General features: G+C 42.3%; 1 protein-coding gene across 5 annotated transcripts in view; it reads left to right on the forward strand.

Annotated features, from left to right (window-relative positions):
* ccnt2a (cyclin T2a) overlaps window positions 1-23,981 on the forward strand; it is a 132,603-nt gene that overhangs the window by 17,789 nt on the left and 90,833 nt on the right. For 4 of the 5 annotated variants that reach the window (XR_012099116.1, XM_073047610.1, XM_073047607.1 and 1 more), the window contains exons 3-6: window positions 5,749-5,877; window positions 6,121-6,181; window positions 23,233-23,295; window positions 23,473-23,518. Coding sequence is in view for 3 of the 5 variants with exons in the window: in XM_073047610.1 (XP_072903711.1) it covers window positions 5,749-5,877; window positions 6,121-6,181; window positions 23,233-23,295; window positions 23,473-23,518 (299 nt within the window). In the remaining 2 variants the exon portion in view is untranslated. Of the gene's footprint in view, window positions 1-5,748; window positions 5,878-6,120; window positions 6,182-23,232; window positions 23,296-23,472; window positions 23,847-23,981 lie in introns of all 5 variants that reach the window. The other variant, XR_012099117.1, reaches the window with a different exon arrangement.

Consider the following 23,981-nt stretch of genomic DNA (forward strand, 5'->3'; position numbering starts at 1 on the left):
ATTTAAACGTTCGCCTAGTAAAGGTCAGCTTTTAATTGTGCTCTTTGTTTATTGCTTGATACCCATAAATTTTAAAAGTAATACATTTCGGAAAGATAGCGACAAATGTGCGCGTTTACATTTTAGAAGCTTGGCTAGGATATATAAGGCTCTGAATTTAAACTGAAATTGATGCTAATTCCATGTCACTTTAGAATGTATATATCAAATGACTGGTGACACAGTCTGCACACGTTGCATTCTGTTCTCAAAATCCAATTAAATGGGAAGTTAAATCCATGGGAAGTTGTTTTAAGTTGGTCTGCAATGATTTTTTTTCCCCCTATTTATCTGTTAATTTATTGAGATACTGCACGAAGTAGGTCCTTCCAGCCCTTCAAGCCGTACCACCCAGCAATACCCAATTTAACACTGTCCTAATCACAGGACAATTATCAATGACCAATTAATTATCCTAGTAACCAGTGTGTCTTGGACTGTGGTAGGAAACTGAAGCGCCCAGAAAAAGTCCACACATTCCAGGGGGAGGATGTTCAAATCTCTTGCAGATGACATTGGAATTGAACTCCAAGCTCTATCCAGAGCTGTAAAAGTGTTGCGCTAACTACTGTGCTACTGTGGCGCTAGATTGGTTAAGTGAAGGGTGTAGCAGAAGTTGGATTGTGGGGAGGCTTCCTTGTATAAGCAAATTCCTGAGTGAAAGGATTTGTGTAGAGTGCTATCAGAGTTTAGCAATGTTTCAAAGTGCTTCAAAGTAGGTAGGCACCTAATCAATGAGACAAGAACTCAGACAGAAAATGAGATTAAATGAACAGGAACTTTTAGCATATTGATTATATGAATACAAATGTGTGATTTTTGATGTTCTGATTTCTATTCTAATTGCTAGGTACACTTCAAGGAAAAAGTTAAGAATATTTAATTAAGTTTAATAGATTTTGGATAACAATGTCCTTAATCCTTAAATGAGACTATTTGGAATGGGAACTATGGAGTTGTATAGCACTAAAAGGCCATTCAGTCCACTACATCATGGCATCGTTTTTGCCCATCTAAACTAGTCCCATTTAGTGCACAAATTAGTTACATGGAAAATGAGCAGAATATTAGAGCCTTTCTTCATCAGCAGAACATTAGCTGTCCTCTAATCGTCTTGTCACCTCGTCCATGGTTAAGGATGTTTTTAAATCTCTGCAATTTCTGCACTAGCTTCTCATAAGTCTGAGGGAACACATTCAGACCCTGGGGATTTATCCACACTAATTTCACTCAAGACAGCAAGCACTTCCTCCTCTGTAATCTGTATATGGTCTGTGACCTTGCTGCTGCATTGCCTCATATCTGTATACTGAATATAGAGATGCAAAAATTTAATTTAAGACTTCTCCCATCTCCTTTGACTCCATGCATAGATTGGTTTGTTGCTATCCTTTTGCTTTTAATATCTGTAAAATCCCTTGGGATTCTCCTTCGCCTTGACTGCTAGAGCACCTTATGCAGCCTTTTAGCCTTCCTGATCTATTTCTTATGCTCAAGTGTCTTATTTGTTCCTATCTGCTATGCACCTCCTTTTTCTTAACCAGGGCCTCAACATCTTGAAAACCATCATTCCCTAAACCTGTTATCCTTGTGTTTTATTCTGGTAGGAAAGTACAAACTCTATGCACTCAAAATTTCACTTTTGAAGGCCTCTCATTTACCAGGTATTTCTTTCTCCATCCACGATTACCAGATCTTTTTTGATATCATAGAAATTAGCCTTTCTCCAATTTAGAATCTCAGCTGGTGGAATAGGACCTATCTTTTTGCATATTTACTTAGAAAACAATGGCATGATCACTAGATGCAAAGTTTCCCCTATTCAAATTTCTATTACCTGCCCTATCATATTCACTAATAGGAGATCTAGTATCACACTCTTTTGGGACTTCAGTGTACTGATTAAGGAAACTTAGACCATAAGACAAAGAAGCAGAAGTTGGCCATTCAGCCCATTGAGTCTGCACCGCCATTTTATCATGAGTTGATCCATTCTCTCATTTAGTCCCACTTCCCCGCCTTCTCACCATAACCTTTGATGCCCTGGCTACTCAGATACTATCAATCACTGCCTTAAATATACGCAATGGCTTTGACCTCCACTGCCACCTGCGGCAACAAATTCCACAGATTCACCACCCTCTGGCTAAAAAAATTTCTTTGCATCTCTGTTCTGAATGGGCACCCTTAAATCCTTAAGTCATGCCCTCTCGTACTAGACTCCCCCACCATGAGAAACAACTTTGCCACATCCATTCTGTCTATGTCTTTCAACATTCGAAATGTTTCTATGAGGTCCCCCCTCATTCTTCTCAACTCCAAGGAGTACAGTCGGAGAGCGGTCAAACGTTCTTCATATGTTAACCCTCTCAAACTGAACATATTTGACCAACTGTTATCCAGCCCTTTTACAGTATGGGAGTCCTAGTCAATAAGCTCGCTCACTTTGGGTGGCATCTGGAAATTCCAGATGGCAGACAATTTCCCTCCACGCCACTCTGACATATTGGGAAATCATGTACTCGGCAGGTTACAGCAGTGATTTGCCTTTGCCTACTGCCAGGTGAGTTAGAGATCACCACCTCTTGCAGTGGATGACCAGGACGTCTGAGTGCCTTGTCGTGCTCTTAGCGCTCCACTAATGCCTGCTGGCCTGCCTTCTTGACTGTGGGACCATTAATCAGTCTCCTCCGCTCCATCACGTGCTGTTCACACGCTGAGATAGGCAAATCCCTTACCTCACCGAGAGTCAAAGACCCATTGCTACCCTCACCTGGTTTGGCCCATCTACCGAGATGGTTTACTGGGGTGTGGCTGTTGCACGTGCTACAGCTACTTGGAGCCACAGGTGAGAGCTGAGTGCCGGGTGAGGACCAAAGATGGACGAGCTGCCCTGAAAAAGGGCACAGCAGTCCCCCCACCAGAGGTGCTACCCTTCCCTAGACACCCCAGTCAATAAGTGGAAAGTTAAAATCACCTACTATCATAAACTTGTGTTTCTTGCAAGTCTACAATCTCTCTACAGTTTTGCTCCTTTAAAATCCCATGGACTGTTGGTTGGGCTATGATGTAATCCCATTAATGTGGTGGTACCTTTCTTATTCCTCAGTTCTACCCATAGCGTCTCACTAGACGAGCCCTCCAGTCTACTCTGACTGAGCATTGCTGTGACGTTTACCCTGACTAGTAATATCACACCATCCCCTTTAATTGCTCCCGCTCTATCACGTCTAAAACAAGAGAACCCCTGAACATTGAGCTGCCACTCCTGCCCCTCCTGTAACCAAATGTCACTAATGGCTGCAGTGTCATAATTCCATGTGCTAATCTATGCAATAAGCTCATTTACCAATCCTACAATACTACATGCATTGAAATGTATGCAGTTCAGAACATCGGTCCACCGTGCTTGACCTTTCAATGCCTGACCTTGTATGTAAACTTAACATCCTTTGCCCATAATTCCATTATCTGTTTTGGGGCTCTGGTTCTGATCTCCCCTGCAAGAGGCACAGCTTCTCTGGTTAACTGGTGATCCAGAAATCTGAAGACCTCCTTCGTGCACTAATTCCTTAGCCATGTGTTGAACTGTAAAAACTTACTATTTCTGGCCTCTCTAGCACTTGACACAGTTAGCAATCCTGAGATCAGAACTGTAGAGGTCTTGTCTTTTAACTTGGCACCTAACTCCCTGAACTCTTTGCAGGACCACATCATCCCTCCTACCCATGTCATTGGTACCAACATAGACCACGACCTTTGGCTGCTTACCCTACCACTTAATGCTGTGGACTTGATCTGAGATGTCCCTGACCCTGGCACCCAAAAGGTTGTCCACAGAGCCTCCTTCCAGTTCACCTAACAAATGAATCCTCTATCTCTTCAGCTCCCCTCTTCTTCCTCCTTCCCTTCTGAGCCACAGAGCCAGACTTGATGCCAGAGTCATGACCGCTGTGGTTTTTCTCTGCTAGGTCATTTCTCCCCCCACCCCCCCCCCCCCCCCCCCCCCCCAACAGTATCCAATGTCTGTTGAGGGAACATAACACTGGTGTACTCTGTGCTGGCTGCCTATCCCTTTCCCTTTCCTGGTGGTCACCCAGGTATAAGTAACTACCTGCCTATAAGTCCTATTAAACCCCTCAACTTCCCTATAGGTCTGGAGTTCATTCACTTCCAGCTCCAACTTCTTAACAGTCTGTCAGAAGCTACAGTTGGATGCCCTTGAGGAACATTACGTTATCCTGTCTGCAATAAGAAATAAAGGATAAAATCTACCTGCAGCCTAACCTCTAACCAAAACCTAGATTTCCCCACTCCCAACAATGGCCGCTGTGCTTAAACCTAACTGTTTTTCATTGGTCCTCGCTTAGTGTCTAATTATGCGCAATCCGCTGTCTCCTCGGGACTGGCGCACAAAATTTGCTGACTGCCTCCAGCTCGCTTATTTTAAGCACTTACTCCCTCCGTGCAGTCGGATGCCTCCTCGGGGCTACCAATTATGATCTTTTAACTATTTCATTTTTGAGACCTGATCCTATGTGTATGCTTATTGGCATTAATGAGGGAAAGGCTTTCAGTAAAAGCATTGTTTAAACAAGCATATTGGCAACTTGAATGGTACAGGGAATTTTATTCCCTACTTTGAGGGTCAAACTAGACAACTAAAGCTAATTGAGATTCCTTCTAATTGTATGAGCAATGGGGAGATTGGTATGTATTATTCATTGTTTATTTCTACAGCTCTGCTGAAAGTGTTACAGATCTAGTCTCTGCATTACTTTGTTATACTGTTGGTTTATGGAGGTGGAATTATTGAACATGTTAGCTGAGAAATGCAGGTGATGTTTTGTTGTGAAGAAGCTCAGCCAATATGTTAAATCTATCTTCCATCTTATCCCATGTGTGCTATAACTTTTCTACTGGGTACATTTTAAAATTGACATTGCTCATAGAAATTCATACTCATACTGCATTCCTAAGATGTGAGATATGCAGTCTGGAATTTCTCTTGTGCTTGATGTTTTGATAAATCAGATGTTTTTATAGTACTGATTGACAAAGCATTTTAATTGCTTTGTGTTAGACCTTTGCAATTAATTCAAACCTAAAATGAGACTGATTGTCTCCATCTTGGACGTGCCCACTTCTCATAACTGCCGGTAGGGAGTAGATACAGGAGCTTGAAGGCCCACATTCAACGTTTTAGGAACACCTTCTTCCCCTCCATCAGATTTCTGAATAATCCATGAACACTACCTTGCTATTCCTCTTTTGTACTTAAAGTAATTTGTAGTAATTATTGTCTTGCACTGTACTGCTGCCACAAAACTAGTTTCACAACATAGATCAGTGATAATAGCCTGATTGGTACTGATGTCGTCCAGAAAACCAATTTAGAAATTGAATTTTTGTCTTAATCCCCTGTCAGTCCAGTACAATACAGATGAAATGTTAAATACAACTTGGTGCCACACATGATCGGAATGGTACAGAACTTCACTTTTAAATCGCCATATTTGGGTTTTGAGTATAATGCATTAGGGTTAGGGCCAAACCCTAACCCATTGTTTCTGTTAAAAAATAGACATCTTGATTAAAGATAGCAATTTTTAATGAGTTCATCAGTTCAAATCAAAAGTTTCTGACTCTGTACGATTTAGAGTATTTTTATAAATGATTTAACAAGCATCTGCTGAAAATTGTTAACAGGTAATTTCACCTGCTGCTTTGTTCTTGGCTGCGAAAGTGGAGGAACAGCCACGTAAACTTGAGCATGTCATAAAAGTAGTACATGCATGCTTGAATCCCCAAGAGCCACCACTGGATGTGAAGAGTGATGTAAGTTCTAAAGAATTAGGATTTCCAGCATTTCAAAGAAAATTCTGTTTGATTTGCAAATACTACATGAGTTATCTTGCTGTTTCTGACAGTACAATTTTTATTTGGCTTAGTTTAAAATGTAATGTTTGTAAAACAATTGTTCTTTCACTATTGGTTATTGATAAAGCAAAAATAATCTTACTGGTTTTATTAGATTCCACTGTGGGGACTGCGTTCTAATACATGCTTGTTTAACTTTAGGCATATCTTCAGCAGGCCCAAGACCTGGTCATACTTGAAAGTATAATATTGCAAACCTTGGGTAAGTTGAAATTGGTACTGAATTTTAATAAAATCCTTCAATTCATAGGGACCAAGGCCATCTTGATTGGCTTTTTTATTTTAAAATGTTTACAATATAATTGGTTTGTAAGTTGTTTTCTGTTCTCGGGTGAATTCAATATTGCCATTGTAGCTGAGCCTTCATCTACATTTTCTCATGTAGACATTTCTTTAAGGATTACGGATGGCTTCAAAAACTATTGTTCAAGTGCAGTTAGGCAGACCTCCAAATTTACTGCAGATGAAGTCAGCATTGAGGCCTTTGTGCTAACCCTTAACCTGTTATAAGGTGCAGTCAGTGTTCTATATTGCATAAAATTGTATTATTTGGGGGAGACAGTGTTTTATTGCACAATAAGTTGCTCCAGTGACTTTTTTAATTGCATTTCATTAGCTATAAAGTGGTGTGAGACATCCAAACATGCTGGGTGAATACTCCTAGCGATGACATGCTTTACTGTAATGATTGCTCTAGTTAGAAGTCAAAGGGCTAATAATGAGTCAAATATCAGTTGGGGCAGCACAGTAGCTTTGAGGTTAACACAACTCTTTACCAGTACATGTGACTCCAGTTCAATTCCTGCCACTGCCTGTAAGTTCCCTGCGTGGGTTTCCTGTGTTTCCTCCCACATTCCAAACGTGCACTGGTTGATAGGTTATTTGGTCACTATAAGTTGTTCCATGATTAGACTAGGGTTAAATTGGGGAAGTGCTGGGCGGCGTGACTCGAATGTCCGGAAGGATCTACTCCGTACTCTGCCGATTAATAAATCGGTTGCTATAACACATATTATTAGTAACTCAAAACTTTTGCTTGGCCCTTCAAATTATTTCCAACACTATATTCCTACAGAGTTTTTTTTCATTGAATTTCCAGAATATGAATAGCTATGAAATAATTAAAAGTGATAACTTATAGGGAAGAGCACCTTGGAAGTGGGTTACTCATCAATTGTCTGAATAGGAACTGTGTATAGTCATATAGCAATGCTTAATTTTATTCTTAACCTATCTGATACTGCTCTCATTAGAGTTTGAATCATAGAAATTTACTCCAAGCCAAGCCATTAAACTGCCTGCTCCCATTAACCTGCACCGGCACCATAGCCCTCGATACCTCTACCATCCATGTACCTATCCAGACTTTTAAATGTTGAAATCAGCCTCACATCCACCACTTGCACTACCAACTCATTCCACACACTCGTGACCTAGTGAAGTAGTTTCTCCTCAAGTTCCCTTTAATGTAGGGAGATGTTGCTAAGGCATCAGACGAAGTTTAAAAGGAATCAAAAGGTTGGGTGTGGTGCAACAAAACTGAAAAGGGTGAGTACTGGACTGAAGGTGTATCTGATTGCACGCAGTATATGGAATAAGGTGGATGAACAGATTGGCAGGTATGACATAGTAGGCATCACTGAATAATGGCTAGAAGATTGTTGTAGCTGGGAGTCCAAGGATGCACATTTATCAAAAGGACAGGTAGGAAGGCAGAGAGAGTGGCATTGCACTGTTGGTTTAAAAAATGAAATCAAATCATTAGAGGTGTCATAGGGTTGAAAGGTGTTGAATCATTGTGGATAGAGCTAAGGAACTGCAAGCGTACAAACTCCCTGATGGGAGTTGTCTACAGGCTCCCAAACAGAGGCAAGGATGTTGTCTATAAATTACAACAGGAGATGGAAACTGCATGCCAAAAGGGCGATGTTACAGTAGTTATGGGGGGATTTCAATATGCAGTTCGAATGGGAATATCAGATTGGTGCTGGATTGCAGGAAGGGGAATTTCTAGAGTACCTACGAGGTGAATTTTTAGAGTTGCTCGTGGTTGAGCCCACTAGAGCATATATGTCAAACTCAAGGCCCGCGGGCCAAATCCGGCCCGCAGTGGAATTATCTTTGGCCCGCGAGATAATATCTAATTACTATTAAAGCTGGCCCCAGTAATCGAAGCGCCTATGGCGTATGATATGGCTAATGCTCAGTTTATTCAGGTACCAGGTTTTCAGGGTTTTTAGTGTTTATTCGGCAGTCTTCTTCATAAGAAACGGAATTTGTAAAGTGAAACACTTTGTAGTTATAGCAGAGACTGAGACACATGAGAGCAGGCTGAAAAAACGGAGGCAACAAAAGCTGCGTTCGCATGCGTCCGACTGATCCGGCCCGCATGAAGCTGCATTTTGCTCAATCCGGCCCGTGACCTAAAATGAGTTTGACACCCCTGCACTAGAGGGATGATCAGCTATTCTGGATTGTGCAGTGAATCAGAATTGATTTAGAGAGTGTAATGTAAAAGAACCCTTAGGGGAAAGTGATCTTAATATCGAATTCACCCTGAAATTTGGGAAGCTCAGGTCAGATGTATCAGTATTACAGTGGAGTAAAGGGAATTACAGAGGCGTGAGAAAGGAGTTGGTCGGAATTGATTGGAAAAGTACACTGGCAGGGTTGACAGCAGAGCAGCAATGGCTGGAATTTCTGGAAGCAATTTAGAAGGCACAGGATATGTACATCCCAAAGAGGAAGAAGCATTCTAAAGGAAAGATGACATGAGAAGTCAAGGCCAAAGAGAGGGTATATAGTAGAGAAAAGATTGGTGGGAAGTTTTTAAAAACCGACGGAAGGCAACTAAAAAAGTAATTAAGGCCAAGATGGAATATGCAAGTAAGCTAGCCAATAATAAGAGGATGCCAAAATGTCTTCAGAATCATAAAGTGTAAAAGAGATGAGACCACTGGAAAATGATGCTGGAGAGTTAGTAATGCAAGACAACAAAATAGCAGATAAATTAAGTAAGTATTTTGCATCACTCTTCATTGTGGAAGACATTTGCAGTATGGAGGAAGTTCCAAAGAGTCAGGGGTCAGAAGTGTGTGAAGTTACCATAACTAGAGAAGATTCTTGGGGAAACTGAAAGGTCTGGAGGTAAATGAGTCACCTGGACCAGGTGGTGTACACCCTCAGTTATGAAAGAAGTGGCTGAAGAGATCATGGTGGCATTAGTAATGATCGTTCAAGAATCAATTAATTCTGGAATGGTTCCAGAAGACTGGAAGATCGCAAATGTCACTCCATTCTTCAAGAAGGGAGAGGGGCAGAAGAAAGGAAAATATAAGCCAGTTAGTCTGACGTCAGTGATTGGAAAGATGATTATTAAGGGTGAGGTCTCATACCTAGAGGCACATGGTAAAACAGGCCGTGTTCAGCATAGTTTCCTTGGGAAAATCTTACCTGACAAATCTGTTTGAAATTCTTTGAAGAAGTAACAAGCAAAGTCAAAGGAGAATCGGTTGAGGTTGTGTACTTTGATTTTCAGAAAGCCTTTGACAAGGTGACACACATGAGGCTGTTTAACAAGCTACAAGCCTGTGGTATAACAGAAAAGATTCTAGCAGTGGTTGATTGACAGGAGGCAAAGAGTGGGTAAGGGAGCCTTTTCTGTCTGGCTGCCAGTGGCTAGTGGTGTTCCATAGGGGTCTGTGTTTACATTACATGTCAGTGATTTGGTTAGTGGAACCGATGGCTTTGTTGTGAAGTTTACAGGCGATATGAATATAGGAGGAGGGGTGGGTAATTGTGACGAAGTAGAGAGACTCTGATTAGGAGAATAGGCAAAGAAGTACTCTGATAAAAGAAATGAGGGTTGACTATTTTCTAAATGGAGAGAATATACTAAAAACTGAGGCGTAAAGGGACTTGAGTCCTTGTTCAGGATTCCCTAAAGCTAATGGTATGCTGGCTTTTATAACAAGAGGAATTGAGTATAGGAGTAAAGAGGTCCTTCTGCAGCTGTACAGGGCCCTGGTGAGACCCCACCTGGAGTATTGTGTGCAGTTTTGGTCTCCAAATTTGAGGAAGGACATTCTTGCTATTGAGGGAGTGCAGCGTAGGTTCACAAGGTTAATTCGCGGAATGGCGGGACTGTCATATGTTGGAAGATTGGAGCGACTGGGCTTGTGTACACTGGAATTTAGAAGGATGAGAGGGGATCTGATTGAAACATACAAGATTATTAAGGGATTGGACACGCTGGAGGCAGGAAGCATGTTCCCACTGATGGGTGAGTCCAGAACTAGAGGCCACAGTTTAAGAATAAGGGGTAGGCCATTTAGAACAGAGATGCGGAAAAACGTTTTCACCCAGAGAGTGGTGGATATGTGGAATGCTCTGCCCCAGAAGGCAGTGGAGGCCAAGTCTCTGGATGCATTCAAGAGAGAATTAGATAGAGCTCTTATAGATAGCGGGGTCAAGGGATATGGGGAGAAGGCAGGAACAGGGTACTGATTGTGTATGATCAGCCATGATCACAGTGAATGGCGGTGCTGGCTAGAAGGGCCAAATGGCCTACTCCTGCACCTACTGTCTATTGTCTGTAAGATTCATTTGCAAGTTGAGTCTGTGGTGAGGAAAGAAAATCAATGTTAGCATTCATTTCAAGAGGACTAGAATATAAAAGTAAGGATGGCATGTTGGAACTTTATAAAGCACCGCTGAGGCCTAATTTGAAGTCTGGTGAGCAGGTTTGGGCCCCTGTATTAGGGGAGAGGGTTCAGAGGTGGTTGACAGATGATTCCAAGATTGGCTGGCTTGTCATATGAAGAGCGCCTGATGGCTCTGGGTCTGTATTCACTAAAATTCAGAAGAATGGGGTGAATGGTGAAAGGCCTTGATTCGGAGAGGATGTTTCCTATGTCTAAGACCAGAGGGGACAGCCTTAGAATAAAGGGATATCCTTTTTTCACATAGGTGAGGAATTTCTTTAGCCAGAGTGGTGAAGATGCTGAATTCTTTGCCCGGGCACCTGCAAAGGCCATGTCTTTATGTATATTTAAGGCAGAGGTTGATAGATTCTTGATTGATCAGGGCATGAAGGGATATGGCGAGAAGGCAGGAGATTGAGGCTGAAAGGAAAATTGGATCAGGGATGATGAAATGGGGAAATCAATTGGATGGGCAAATGGCCTAATTCTGCTCATATATCTTGTGGTCTTGATCTTTTCACCTTTCACCCTTACCTACAACCTCTAATTATAGTCCTACTCAACTTCAGTGGGGGAAAAAATGTATAATACATATAATCCATTCTGATAAAATATACTTAGGATTAATGACAATTGTCTCTTTAATATAGAGGGAAAGTATCACAATTTTTTCGGGAACAACATACTAAGGAGATGACAGTGGGTCAGGCAGTATCTATAAGAGTGGAAATGAAAGTTGATTTGTGTGTTGCTCTAGATTTCCATCGACTGTGGTCTGTCCTGTCTTCCTAACAGTTTTCATTTGGTCTTTTTATATGCTGGTGAAAAGAAATGGGAATACTTAAGTAGCTTGTTAACTTATTCTATATTCTGAATTTAGCAGTGTAGAGTCTATTCTTTGTTAGTTTTGCCTTTATTTTCATTGCCCTCTTTTCTGAATCTCCATTTGTCTTTCCATTTTTTGTTGGAATTGTAGTTTGAAGGAAATGGTTCCCAGTCTGAAGCAATCTCCAGTTGTCAGGAGTGGGAAATGTGATCTACAGTTCCTAATTTTAACAATCAACATCTTGCTTCCCGTAAAACAATGCTTTATCTTTGTCATGACTTTATTATCCTGTTATGTTCTTACTTGTTAAGTAGATTGTTCAAATGCGCAGATTTTGATAAGTTTCTCTTTTGTTCTTATCCCATTCTTTGCTGAGATTGCTTTTTCTGATATCGTCTTATTATTTGTCTTCATCTGCTTGCCTTGACCTATTCATTCTGCTTCTCTTTCCTGTAATTTTCATCGAGTTCTTCATTGTTTAACAGAGAAACAGCAAACCTACAGCACAATACAGGCACTTCGGCCCACAATGCTGTGCTGAACATATACTTTAGAAATTACCTAGGGTTACCCATAGCCCTCTATTTTTCTAAGCTCCATGTACCTATCCAGGAGTCTCTTAAAAAACCCTATCATATCCATCTCCACCACTGTCGCCGGCAGCCTATTCCACACATTCACCGCTCTGTTTTTAAAACAAAAAACACAACCCAACATCTCCTCAGTACGTATTTCTAAGCACCTTAAAACTGCCCTCTTGTGTTAGCCATTTCAGCCCTGGGAAAAAGCCTCTGATTATCTACACGATCAGTGCCTCTCATCATCTTATAAATGTAATTATCCATCTTTCCTTTTTTTGTGTTGCCCTAAAACACAACTAAACTACAGATTTGAGTGCACAGTTATTTAAAATTAGTTGCATAGTTTTTATTTGCAGTGTGTATTTCTGGGGGAAATAGCATATTTACGTTTTTGAAGCATTTCAGTTTATTTTAGAACACAACCTGATAACTTGAGGCAATATTGCAACCAAAAGCCCAACTGACTCTCCTTATTTTGCACAATGTGGTATATGGATGGAAATATTCTCTCCTCTCAAAATAATGGTGTACACAGTGGCCATTTTATTAGATACACCTGTACACCTCGTTAATGCAAATATCTAATCAGCCAATCATGTGGCAGCAATTTGATACATGTAAGCATGCAGTCATGGTTAAGAGTTTCGGTTGTTTAGGCCAGCCAAACATCAGAATGAGGAAGAAATGTAATCCGACTGACTGACCATTGAATGATTGTTGGTGCAACTGGTTTGAGTATCTTGGAAGCTTCTAATCTCCTAGGATTTTCACACACTACAGTCTCGAGTTTACAGAGGATGGCGCAAAAAAAAAAGTCTCCTGAGTGGCAGTCTGTGGGTGAAAATGCCTTGTTAATGATGGTGGTCAGAGGAGAATGCCAGGCTGATTCAAGCTGACAGGAAGGGGACAGTAACTCAAGTACACAAATAACCACGTGTTACAACAGTGGTGTGCAGAAGAGCATCTCTGAATGCAATAGACAGTAGGTGCAGGAGTAGGCCATTTGGCCCTTCTAGCCAGCACCGCCATTCACTGTGATCATGGCTGATCATACACAATCAGTACCCTGTTCCTGCCCTCTCCCCATATCCCTTGACCCCGCTATCTATAAGAGCTCTATCTAACTCTCTCTTGAATGCATCCAGAGACTTGGCCTCCACTGCCTTCTGGGGCAGAGCATTCCACATATCCACCACCCTCTGGGTGAAAAAGTTTTTCCACATCTCTGTTCTAAATGGCCTACCCCTTATTCTTAAACTGTGGCCTCTAGTTCTGGACTCACCCATCAGCGGGAACATGCTTCCTGCCTCCAGCGTGTCCAATCCCTTAATAATCTTATATGTTTCAATCAGATCCCCTCTCATCCTTCTAAATTCCAGTGTATACAAGCCCAGTCGCTCCAATCTTTCAACATATGACAGTCCCGCCATTCCGCGAATTAACCTAGTGAACCTACGCTGCACTCCCTCAATAGCAAGAATGTCCTTCCTCAAATTTGGAGACCAAAACTGCACACAATACTCCAGGTGGGGTCTCACCAGGGCCCTGTACAGCTGCAGAAGGACCTCTTTACTCCTATACTCATTTTCTCTTGTTAAAAAGGCCAGCATGCCATCAGCTTTCTTCACTGCCTGCTGTACCTGCATGCTTGCTTTCATTGACTGATGTACAAGAACACCTAGATCTCGTTGTACTTCCCCTTTTCCTAACTTGACTCCATTTAGATAGATAGATAGATACTTTATTCATCCCCATGGGGAAATTCAACTTTTTTCCAATGTCCCATACACTTGTTGTAGCAAAACTAATTACATACAATACTTAACTCAGTAAAAAATATGATATGCATCTAAATCACTATCTCAAAAAGCATTAATAATAGCTTTTAAAAAGTTCTTAAGTCCTGGTGGTAGAATTGTAAAGCCTAATGGCATTGGGGTGTATTGACCTCTTCATCCTGTCTGAGGAGCATTGCATCGATAGTAACCTGTTGCTGAAACTGCTTCTCTGTCTCTGGATGGTGCTATGTAGAGGATGTTCAGAGTTATCCATAATTGACCGTAGCCTACTCAGTGCCCTTCGCTCAGCTACCGATGTTAAACTCTCCAGTACTTTGCCCACGACAGAGCCCGCCTTCCTTACCAGCTTATTAAGACGTGAGGCGTCCCTCTTCTTAATGCTTCCTCCCCAACACGCCACCACAAAGAAGAGGGCGCTCTCCACAACTGACCTATAGAACATCTTCAGCATCTCACTACAGACATTGAATGACGCCAACCTTCTTAGGAAGTACATTCGACTCTGTGCCTTCCTGCACAAGGCATCTGTGTTGGCAGTCCAGTCTAGCTTCTCGTCTAACTGTACTCCCAGATACTTGTAGGTCTTAACCTGCTCCACACATTCTCCATTAATGATCACTGGCTCCATATGAGGCCTAGATCTCCTAAAGTCCACCACCATCTCCTTGGTCTTGGTGATATTGAGACGCAGGTAGTTTGAGTTGCACCATATCACAAAGTCCTGTATCAGTTTCCTATACTCCTCCTCCTGTCCATTCCTGCCTTCCTGTTCTTGCCACCAAAGTGGATAACCTCACATTTATCCACATTAAACTGCATCTGCCATACACTTGCCCACTCACCCAACCTGTCCAAGTCACCCTGCATTCTCATAACATCCTCCTGACATTTCACACTGCCACCCAGCTTTGTGTCATCGGCAAATTTGCTAATGTTACTTTTAATCCCATCATCTAAATCATTATGTATATTGTAAACAGCTGCGGTCCCAGCACCGAACCTTGCGGTACCCCACTGGTCACAGCCTGCCATTCCGAAAGGGACCCGTTAATCACTACTCTTTGTTTCCTGTCAGCTAGCCAATTTTCAATCCATGTCAGTACTCTGCCCCAATACCATGTGCCCTAATTTTGCCCACTAATCTCCCATGTGGGACTTTATCAAAAGCTTTCTGGAGGTCCAGGTACACTACATCCACTGGCTTTCCATGTCCATTTTCATAGTTACATCCTCAAAAAAACTCCAGAAGATTAGTCAAGCATGATTTTCCCTTCATAAATCCATGCTGACTCGGACTGATCCTTCTACTGCTATCCAACACACGGCATCTTGAGTGGATAAATGTGTGGACTATTTTCTAAATAGGGAGAAAATCCAGGAATTTGAGATGAAGAGGGACTTGAGAGTCCTTGTGCAGAACACCCTGAAGGTTAACTTGCAGGTTGAGTCGGTAGTGAAGAACAAGGATGTGATGCTGAGGCTTTATAAGGCACTGGTGAGGCCTCACCTTGAGTATTATGAACAGTTTTGGCCCCTCACCTTAGAAAATATGTGCTGGCATTGGGGAGGGTCCAGAGGAGGTTCACAAGGATTTTTCCAGGATTTAAAGGGTTATCATATAAAGATGCTTTGATTTCTCTGTGTCTGTACTCGCTGGAATTCAGAAGAATGAGGGGGGATCTCAGTGAAAGCTTTTGAATGTTGACGGAGTAGATGTGGAAAGGATGTTTCCCATGGTGGGAGAGTCTAGGACAAGAGGGCATAGCCTCAGGAGAGGGGCATCCTTTCAAAACAGATGCAAAGAAATTCCTTCAGTCTCAGGGTGGTGAATTTGTGGAATTTGTTGCCACGTGCAGCTGTGGAGGCCAGGTTGTTGGGTGTATTTAAGGCAGAGAGTGATATGTTCTTGATTGGACATGGCATCAAAGGTTACGGGGAGAAGGCTGGGAACTTGGCTTGAGGAGGAGGTTTAAAAAGAAGGATCAGCCATGATTGAATGGCAGTGCAGACTCAATGGACCAGATGGCTTAATTCTGCTCCCATGTCTTATGGATAGGCTGCAGCAGCAGAAGTTGACCACACTGGGTTCCAAGGTGTGCCTAATAATGTAGCCACTGACAGTTTCTGTCATATTTAGGCTAAAAGTAATTTTTGCAGCAGTTCTTTCACTTATTTTGACTGTCTTCTGGCTCATTTCAGATTAAATCACAGCCTCTATTTTTCCAATGGAACTGATTAAATTATAAATAACGAATTCTTCTGCTTCAGAAGCTGAGATAAATCTCACTGGATGTTCTGAGATTCAAGCGAATTCCTGTTCCATCTAAAATGTATGCAGCTTCTTTGCAATTGTATTTTCAGTGGTTCAGTAATCAGATTTGCTTTTGAAAGGGCCTAAGATGAGAAATACTCTTATACTTATAATAATTTTGTGACTTGTGCTTAAATGGTGCTTTAAGTTTAGTGGACAGTGAAATTCACCTATTGTAAATTTGCTGCTATAAGTTGGTCACCCCTAATTATCCACGTAGCTGGTAGTGTAAGCTCATGGCTCCAGCAACCTGAGTTTAAATTCTGACCAAGAGTTTGTTTTCCCTGCAATTACATAGATTCGCTCAGGGTGCTCCAGTTTCCTCTCAGATTTCAAAGACCATCTGAAAATTAAAATGCACTGTATCAAATGATATTTTTAAACAAGCTGTTGCGTGTCCTTAGAACATTCTAACATTTTCCCTACTCCAGAAATAGGACCAACTGGTCTGTGATTCTTTTTTCTCTCTCTTGAATATGTAGTTGTATTTGCAACCTTGTAAAAACTGGGAACTTGGTTAAATTAATGGAATTTTGGAAGGTCATAGACAGTACCTTTAGCCCCTGGAATCCTGGAGATAATTATAGCTTTTGGTTTTGTTATTTCAATTCTAATAGTTTTTGAGTTCTTTGATCTACTGTCCTCCATTATTTCCTGTCTTGAGACGACCAAACAAATCTTTTATTTAACTATCAATCTGAGTGCCTCATATTAACTCTTTTCCTTTTGACAAATTGTTTTTAATCCCCAACTACATAGCTAGATGTAGCTTCTCAATCTAAACCTCATGGTTCATAATTATCTTTAAATTTAAGAACCTAATTTCAAATTGAACTGTTTCACTTTGTTTTCTGTAAAATTCTATTGTATAATGATTGCTCTTCCCTCTAGACTAGTGGTCACCAACCTTTTTAAGCCCAAGATTCCCCTACCTCGGTCTTAGTGAAAGGCAAGATCGACCCTAAATCAGTTAATCACACACATGCGCACCGGGCAGAAAAAACCAGAAGTAAAACCCCGCAACCCGAAAGTAGAAAAAATGTATGTACATCAGAGGTCACCACCCTTTTTTTGCACCATGGACCGGTTTAATATTGACAATATTCTTGTGGACAGGCCGGCGGCGGGGGTGGGGAGGAGAGGTGGTGTTAAACACAACTGGAATACAGCAATACTGGAAGCAGATTCCGTATGTCCAGTCTATTTCGCAATTTACGTGGCTCGTGGCTCTCAGCACTTAGCTTCTGTCCCACTTGCTCACGTTTTTTCTGCTGAAAAAATTCAGTGGGTTTGTCTTTAAGTGTAGGGTGCTTTGGACTCAAGGTACCGAAGCAGTTTTGAGGGCTTCATTGCCTCATTAGACAGCCTCCCGCCTACCCGCTGCCAGACGCCTTGGCCAGGTGCGGCTGGTCGTGGGTGGGGTGAGAGGACAAGGTAAGGGCCGGAGGTCCCCATGCCGGGGCCGCGGCGGTCGCAGTCCGGAGAGACCGACTGAGCGAGGAGGGCACAGGGCATCCCCCCCCCATAGGTAGGTAGGATTTATCGTCTGACAAAGGTTTGGCACGAGGGATGGCTTTCAGTAGATCGCAGCAAGGTAGCTGCTCTGCTACCTGAGCCTGAAATAAGTCGTCTGCGAATATTTTAGCACCGGGTTCCCCACGAACATTCGGTGTGCTAAACCGGTTTAGAGGCGGCACCCATCTGTCCGTGCTCCAGGCCTGTAGCAACGGCACTTCTCGTTGGCTGCGCGAGGTGGCCAGTTACCCTAGGGCAGGGGTGTCAAACTCATTTTAGGTCACGGGCCGGATTGAGCAAAATGCAGCTTCATGCGGGCCGGATCAGTCGGACGCGTGCGAACGCAGCTTTCGTTGCCTCCGTTTTTTCAGCCTGCTCGCATGTGTCTCAGTCTCTGCTATAACTACAAAGTGTTTCACTTTACAAATTCCGTTTCTTATGAAGAAGACTGCCGAATAAACACTAAAAACCCTGAAAACCGGGTACCTGAATAAACTCAGCATTAGCCATATCATACGCCATAGGCGCTTCGATTACTGGGGCCAGCTTTAATAGTAATTAGATATTATCTCGCGGGCCAAAGATAATTCCACCGCTGGCCTTGAGTTTGACATATATGCCCTAGGCCAACCAGTGATCCCTGGCACGAGGGTGTAACTGCGTTTAGCGACTGATGACCTCACATGTGTTCAAGTTCAACAGTGGGCGTGACAGGGAATGAGGAAAGGTACAGCTGACTCGTATCGTTTCATATCGCCAAATCAAGCCGTTTCCTCGTGGCCCGGTGGTTGGGGACCACTGAAGTACACTGTGTAGTGCGTGGCGGGGGAGCTACACACATGTGCACTGGGCAGAAAGAACAGAACTAACACCCCGCAACCTGGAAACAATCTCTCAACAGTATTTGTGTATTTTTCATTTTTTTCCAGGATAGACAATAGACAGTAGGTGCAGGAGTAGGCCATTCGGCCCTTCTAGCCAGCACCGCCATTCACTGTGATCATGGCTGATCATACACAATCAGTAACCTGTTCCTGCCCTCTCCCCATATCCCTTGACCCCGCTATCTATAAGAGCTCTATCTAATTCTCTCTTGAATGCATCCAGAGACTTGGCCTCTACTGCCTTCTGGGGCAGAGCATTCCACATATCCACCACTCCCTGGGTGAAAACGTTTTTCCGCATCTCTGTTCTAAATGGCCTACCCCTTATTCTTAAACTGTGGCCTCTAGTTCTGGACTCACCCATCAGTGGGAACATGCTTCCTGCCTCCAGCGTGTCCAATCCCTTAATAATCTTATATGTTTCAATCAGATCCCCTCTCATCCTTCTAAATTCCAGTGTATACAAGCCCAGTCGCTCCAATCTTTCAACATATGACAGTCCCGCCATTCCGCGAATTAACCTAGTGAACCTACGCTGCACTCCCTCAATAGCAAGAATGTCCTTCCTCAAATTTGGAGACCAAGACTGCACACAATACCCCAGGTGGGGTCTCACCAGGGCCCTGTACAGCTGCAGAAGGACCTCTTTACTCCTATACTCAATTCCTCTTGTTAAAAAGGCCAGCATGCCATTAGCTTTCTTCACTGCCTGCTGTACCTGCATGCTTGCTTTCATTGACTGATGTACAAGAACACCTAGATCTCGTTGTACTTCCCCTTTTCCTAACTTGACTCCATTTAGATAGTAATCTGCCTTCCTGTTCTTGCCACCAAAGTGGATAACCTCACATTTATCCACATTAAACTGCATCTGCTGTACATTTGCCCACTCACCCAACCTGTCCAAGTCACCCTGCATTCTCATAACATCCTCCTGACATTTCACATTGCCACCCAGCTTTGTGTCATCGGCAAATTTGCTAATGTTACTTTTAATCCCTTCATCTAAATCAATAATGTATATTGTAAACAGCTGCGGTCCCAGCACCAAACCTTGCGGTACCCCACTGGTCACAGCCTGCCATTCCGAAAGGGACCCATTAATCGCTACTCATTTGTCAGCCAGCCAATTTTCAATCCATGTCAGTACTCTGCCCCCAATACCATGTGCCCTCATTTTGCCCACTAATATGTGGGACTTTATCAAAAGCTTTCTGGAAGTCCAGGTACACTACATCCACTGGCTCTCCCTTGTCCATTTTCATAGTTACATCCTCAAAAAACTCCAGAAGATTAGTCAAGCACGATTTTCCCTTCATAATTCCATGCTGACTCGGACTGATCCTTCTACTGCTATCCAAATGTGTCGTAATTTCCTCTTTTATAATTGACTCCAGCATCTTTCCCACCACTGACGTCAGGCTAACCGGTCTATAATTCCCTGTTTTCTCTCTCCCTCCTTTCTTGAAAAGTGGGACAACATTAGCCACCCTCCAATCAGCAGGAACTGTTCCTGAATCTATAGAACATTGGAAAATGATTACCAATGCGTCCACGATTTCTAGAGCCACCTCTTTAAGTACCCTGGGATGCAGACCATCAGGTCCCGGAGACTTATCAGCCTTAAGACTCAACAGTCTATCCAACACCGTTTCTTGCCTAATATAAATTTCCTTCAGTTCATCCTTTACCCTAGTTCCTTTGGCCACTATTACATCTGGGAGATTGTTTGTGTCTTCCCTAGTGAAGACAGATCCAAAGAACCTGTTCAACTCGTCTGCCATTTCCTTGTGCCCCATAATAAATTCACCTGTTTCTGTCTTCAATGGCCCAATTTTGGTCTTAACTATTTTTTTGCTATTCACATACCTAAAGAAGCTTTTACTATCCTCCTTTATATACTTGGCTAGTTTACCTTCGTACCTCATTTTTTCTTGGCGTATTGCCTTTTTTGTTATCTTCTGTTGCTCTTTAAAAGCTTCCCAGTCCTCCGATTTCCCACTCATCTTTGCTATGTTATACTTCTCTTTTATTTTTATACTGCCCTTTACTTCCCTTGTCAGCCACGGCCACCCCTTACTCCCCTTAGGATCTTTCTTCCTCTTTGGAATGAACCGATCCTGCACCTTCTGCATTATTCCCAGAAATACCTGCCATTGTTGTTCCACTGTCTTCCCTGCTCGGGTATTGTTCCATTGAACTTTGGCCAGCTCCTCCCTCATCGCTCCATAGTTCCCTTTGTTCAACTGTAATACTGACACATCTGATTTTCCCTTCTTCTCAAATTGTAGGTTAAAACATATCATATTATGGTCACTACCTCCTAATGGTTCCTTTACCTCGAGGTCCCTGATCAAATCTGGTTCATTGCACAACACTAAATCTAGAATTGCCTTCTCCCTGGTAGGCTCCAATACAAGCTGTTCTAAGAATCCATCTCGGAGGCACTCCACAAACTCCCTTTCTTGGGGTCCAGTACCATTCTGATTCTCCCAGTCTACCTGCATGTTGAAATCCCCCATGACAACTGTATCATTACCTTTGCGACATGTCAATTTTAACTCTTCATTCAACTTACACCCAACATCCAGACTGCTGTTTGGGGGCCTGTAGATAACTCCCATTAGGGTCTTTCTACCCTTAGAATTTCTCAGTTCTGTCCATACTGACTCTATATCCCCTGATTCTATGTCCCCCCTCGCAAGGGACTGAATATCATTCCTCACCAACAGAGCCACCCCACCCCCTCTGCCATTCAGTCTGTCCTTTCGTTAAGATGTATACCCTTGAATATTCATTTCCCAGACCCTGTCCGCTTGAAGCCATGTCTCTGTTATTCCCACAACATCGTACTTGCCAATTTCGAACTGAGCCTCAAGCTCATCTACTTTATTCCTTATACTTTGTGCATTCATATATAATACTTTTAATTTGTTACTCCCCTCTCCTTTCATATCAATTCCTATTTCACTTGGCCATACTGTATGATCTCTTCTTGAGCTTTCTACTCCATTGATTCTGTTGTCCTTTTTAACTTTTCTTATTTTCACTTTCCCTTTAACTCCATCCTTATATTTCCAGTTCATCCCCTAAATGATTATCTCCAAGTGGCACTGACTTCAACAATCGTGAAGTCAAACCGGTCAAGTGATGATGCCATAGCCTCGGCACTCCACTCCATTCTGTCCCTACTAGAAAACTATGCCTCAGAGGCTGGTGGGGAATCTGACCTTGTTGGGACTCAACAATCCTCTCTGTAACTGGATCTTGGACTTCTTGACGGAAAGAGCCCAGTCCATCCGAGTTGACAGCAATTATTCAAGCTTCGTTGTGTTGAGCACTGGTACTCAGGCAGCTGCTGTTCACACTGCTGGCTTGCGACTGCACTGCCAAATTCAGCTCAAACCGCACCAAGTTCACTGATGATACAACAGTGATGAGTCAGCATACAGAGAGAAGCTGAAGACTTTTAGATGGTATGAAACAACAACCTGAATCTCAATGTGAACAAGACAAATGATTGCGAACTTCAGGAACTCACAGGTCAACCACTCCCCATTGCACGTCGATGGCTCTGCCGTGGAGAGAGCGAAGTGCACAAGGTTCCTTGGTATGCACATAATGGATGATCTAACCTGACCCAGAACACCTCGTTAGTCAAGACGACACGGCAGTATCTACACTTTGAGGAGATTGAGGCATGTAAGGCTCTCTGTCCCAGTCTAACAATTTTCTACAGAAGCACTATTGTGAGTCCTGCCTGGCTACATCATTGTATGGTACAGAAGCTGCAAGGCATTGGACCGTAAGATCCTTCAGAGAAAAGTGCTGAGAGGATGACTGGGGTTTCCCTCCCTCTCCCTTCTCACCCCCAACCAATTTGTGACATTTACCGGGAGCATTGTATACAAGGCCATGAAGCATTGAGGATCTCTACCACCCATCCCACAATCTTTGTTCTGCTACTGTTAGAAAGGAATAGGACTGCCTGACTGGGTAACAGTTTCTTCCCTCAGGCTGAGAGACTAATGAATACCCTGCCACCACCAAGGTTTCATCTCTTGGTCAGCAAACTGCTTACTATTTATCTGTGCTGTGCTTTACAAATACATTTTGAATTATATTTTAACTTATAGTGTAATTTGATTCATATGCTGTTACGTGTATAAACACAAACTTGAAATACATTATGCATATTTTTATTGTAAGACCTATGACCAAATTGAAATTTACTACTTGTCCTCTTGACCTCAATAAGCATGTCATCAGAGTTGCTGCTGATAAGGCTGCCATTAGGTACTGTGTATTGTGATTTGACTTCATAAGCCTGGCATCATGAATGTATTTTAAGGACGTGAAAGAACAAAGCTCTTTTTGCAAGTCTACATTCCAAGTAAAGTGCACAAGTGTGAAAATCTGAAACATCCAAATTTGCATCAATTTATACTTTTAATTTACCTTGGTTTAACCCCCCCCCATTTTAAATTCTTTAAAAATAAAAATGTTTAATAATTCAGTTGAGTTTCTGTAGTTCCCAAGCACTTCCTTAAAAAAAAAGTGGTCTCATAAAATAAGCTCCCAGTGTATGGTCTGAGACGTTATTTAAGGTTAATTGAAGTTACTTAATTTTGCAGGTTTTGAGATTACTATTGAACACCCTCATACTGATGTGGTGAAATGTACCCAGTTAGTGAGAGGTAAGTTTTTCATGTAATATAGCAGTAATAATTATCCAGATCTTCATTTGTGTCCAGTAAGATGCCTATTAGATGTTGGCTATACCTGCAGAATGTAGTGAGTGGTGCCTAAATTATATTTAAAAATATTTGTCCTTATTTTTTCATTCAACTAATTCTGCTTTATTTTCATTACAGCAAGCAAGGATTTGGCACAGACATCCTATTTCATGGCTACCAACAGGTTGTTATCCTGACCCTCTTTGTTGCACAGTTTCAGGCACACTATTGCTTCCCTTACTGCAGGGCCCCCTTATCAGTGTCCCAAGCCCTTGTTGCGACAGAGAAAAGTCCCTTCATCTATAGTGATGGTGCATCTCTGTTTGCAGTGCGGTGTACTGTACAAGGGTGTTTTGGACACTTAAGGGGTTAAATGCACAATGAGAAGTGTAGTGGTGCTCTCTGATTACATTAATTCAATTCTGAGTGCATAACTCTAAAAATTGGTAGCCTGAATAGCAACTAAAGATTGCAAAGAGATAAACTTAACCTAGAATTCACAAGCATTCATGGTAAGTATAAAAGCATTTAACATTTTTACACTTCTCGTTGAATTGCAGAATTTAAATTTTCCATAATTGACAATTTCTAACAATATTTTAATGTTTTCAGATTAAAGCTTTACAATTCATTTAATGAACTGCAAG

The sequence above is a fragment of the Hemitrygon akajei genome, chromosome 5, assembly GCF_048418815.1.
Source record: "Hemitrygon akajei chromosome 5, sHemAka1.3, whole genome shotgun sequence".
Lineage (NCBI taxonomy): Eukaryota > Metazoa > Chordata > Chondrichthyes > Myliobatiformes > Dasyatidae > Hemitrygon > Hemitrygon akajei.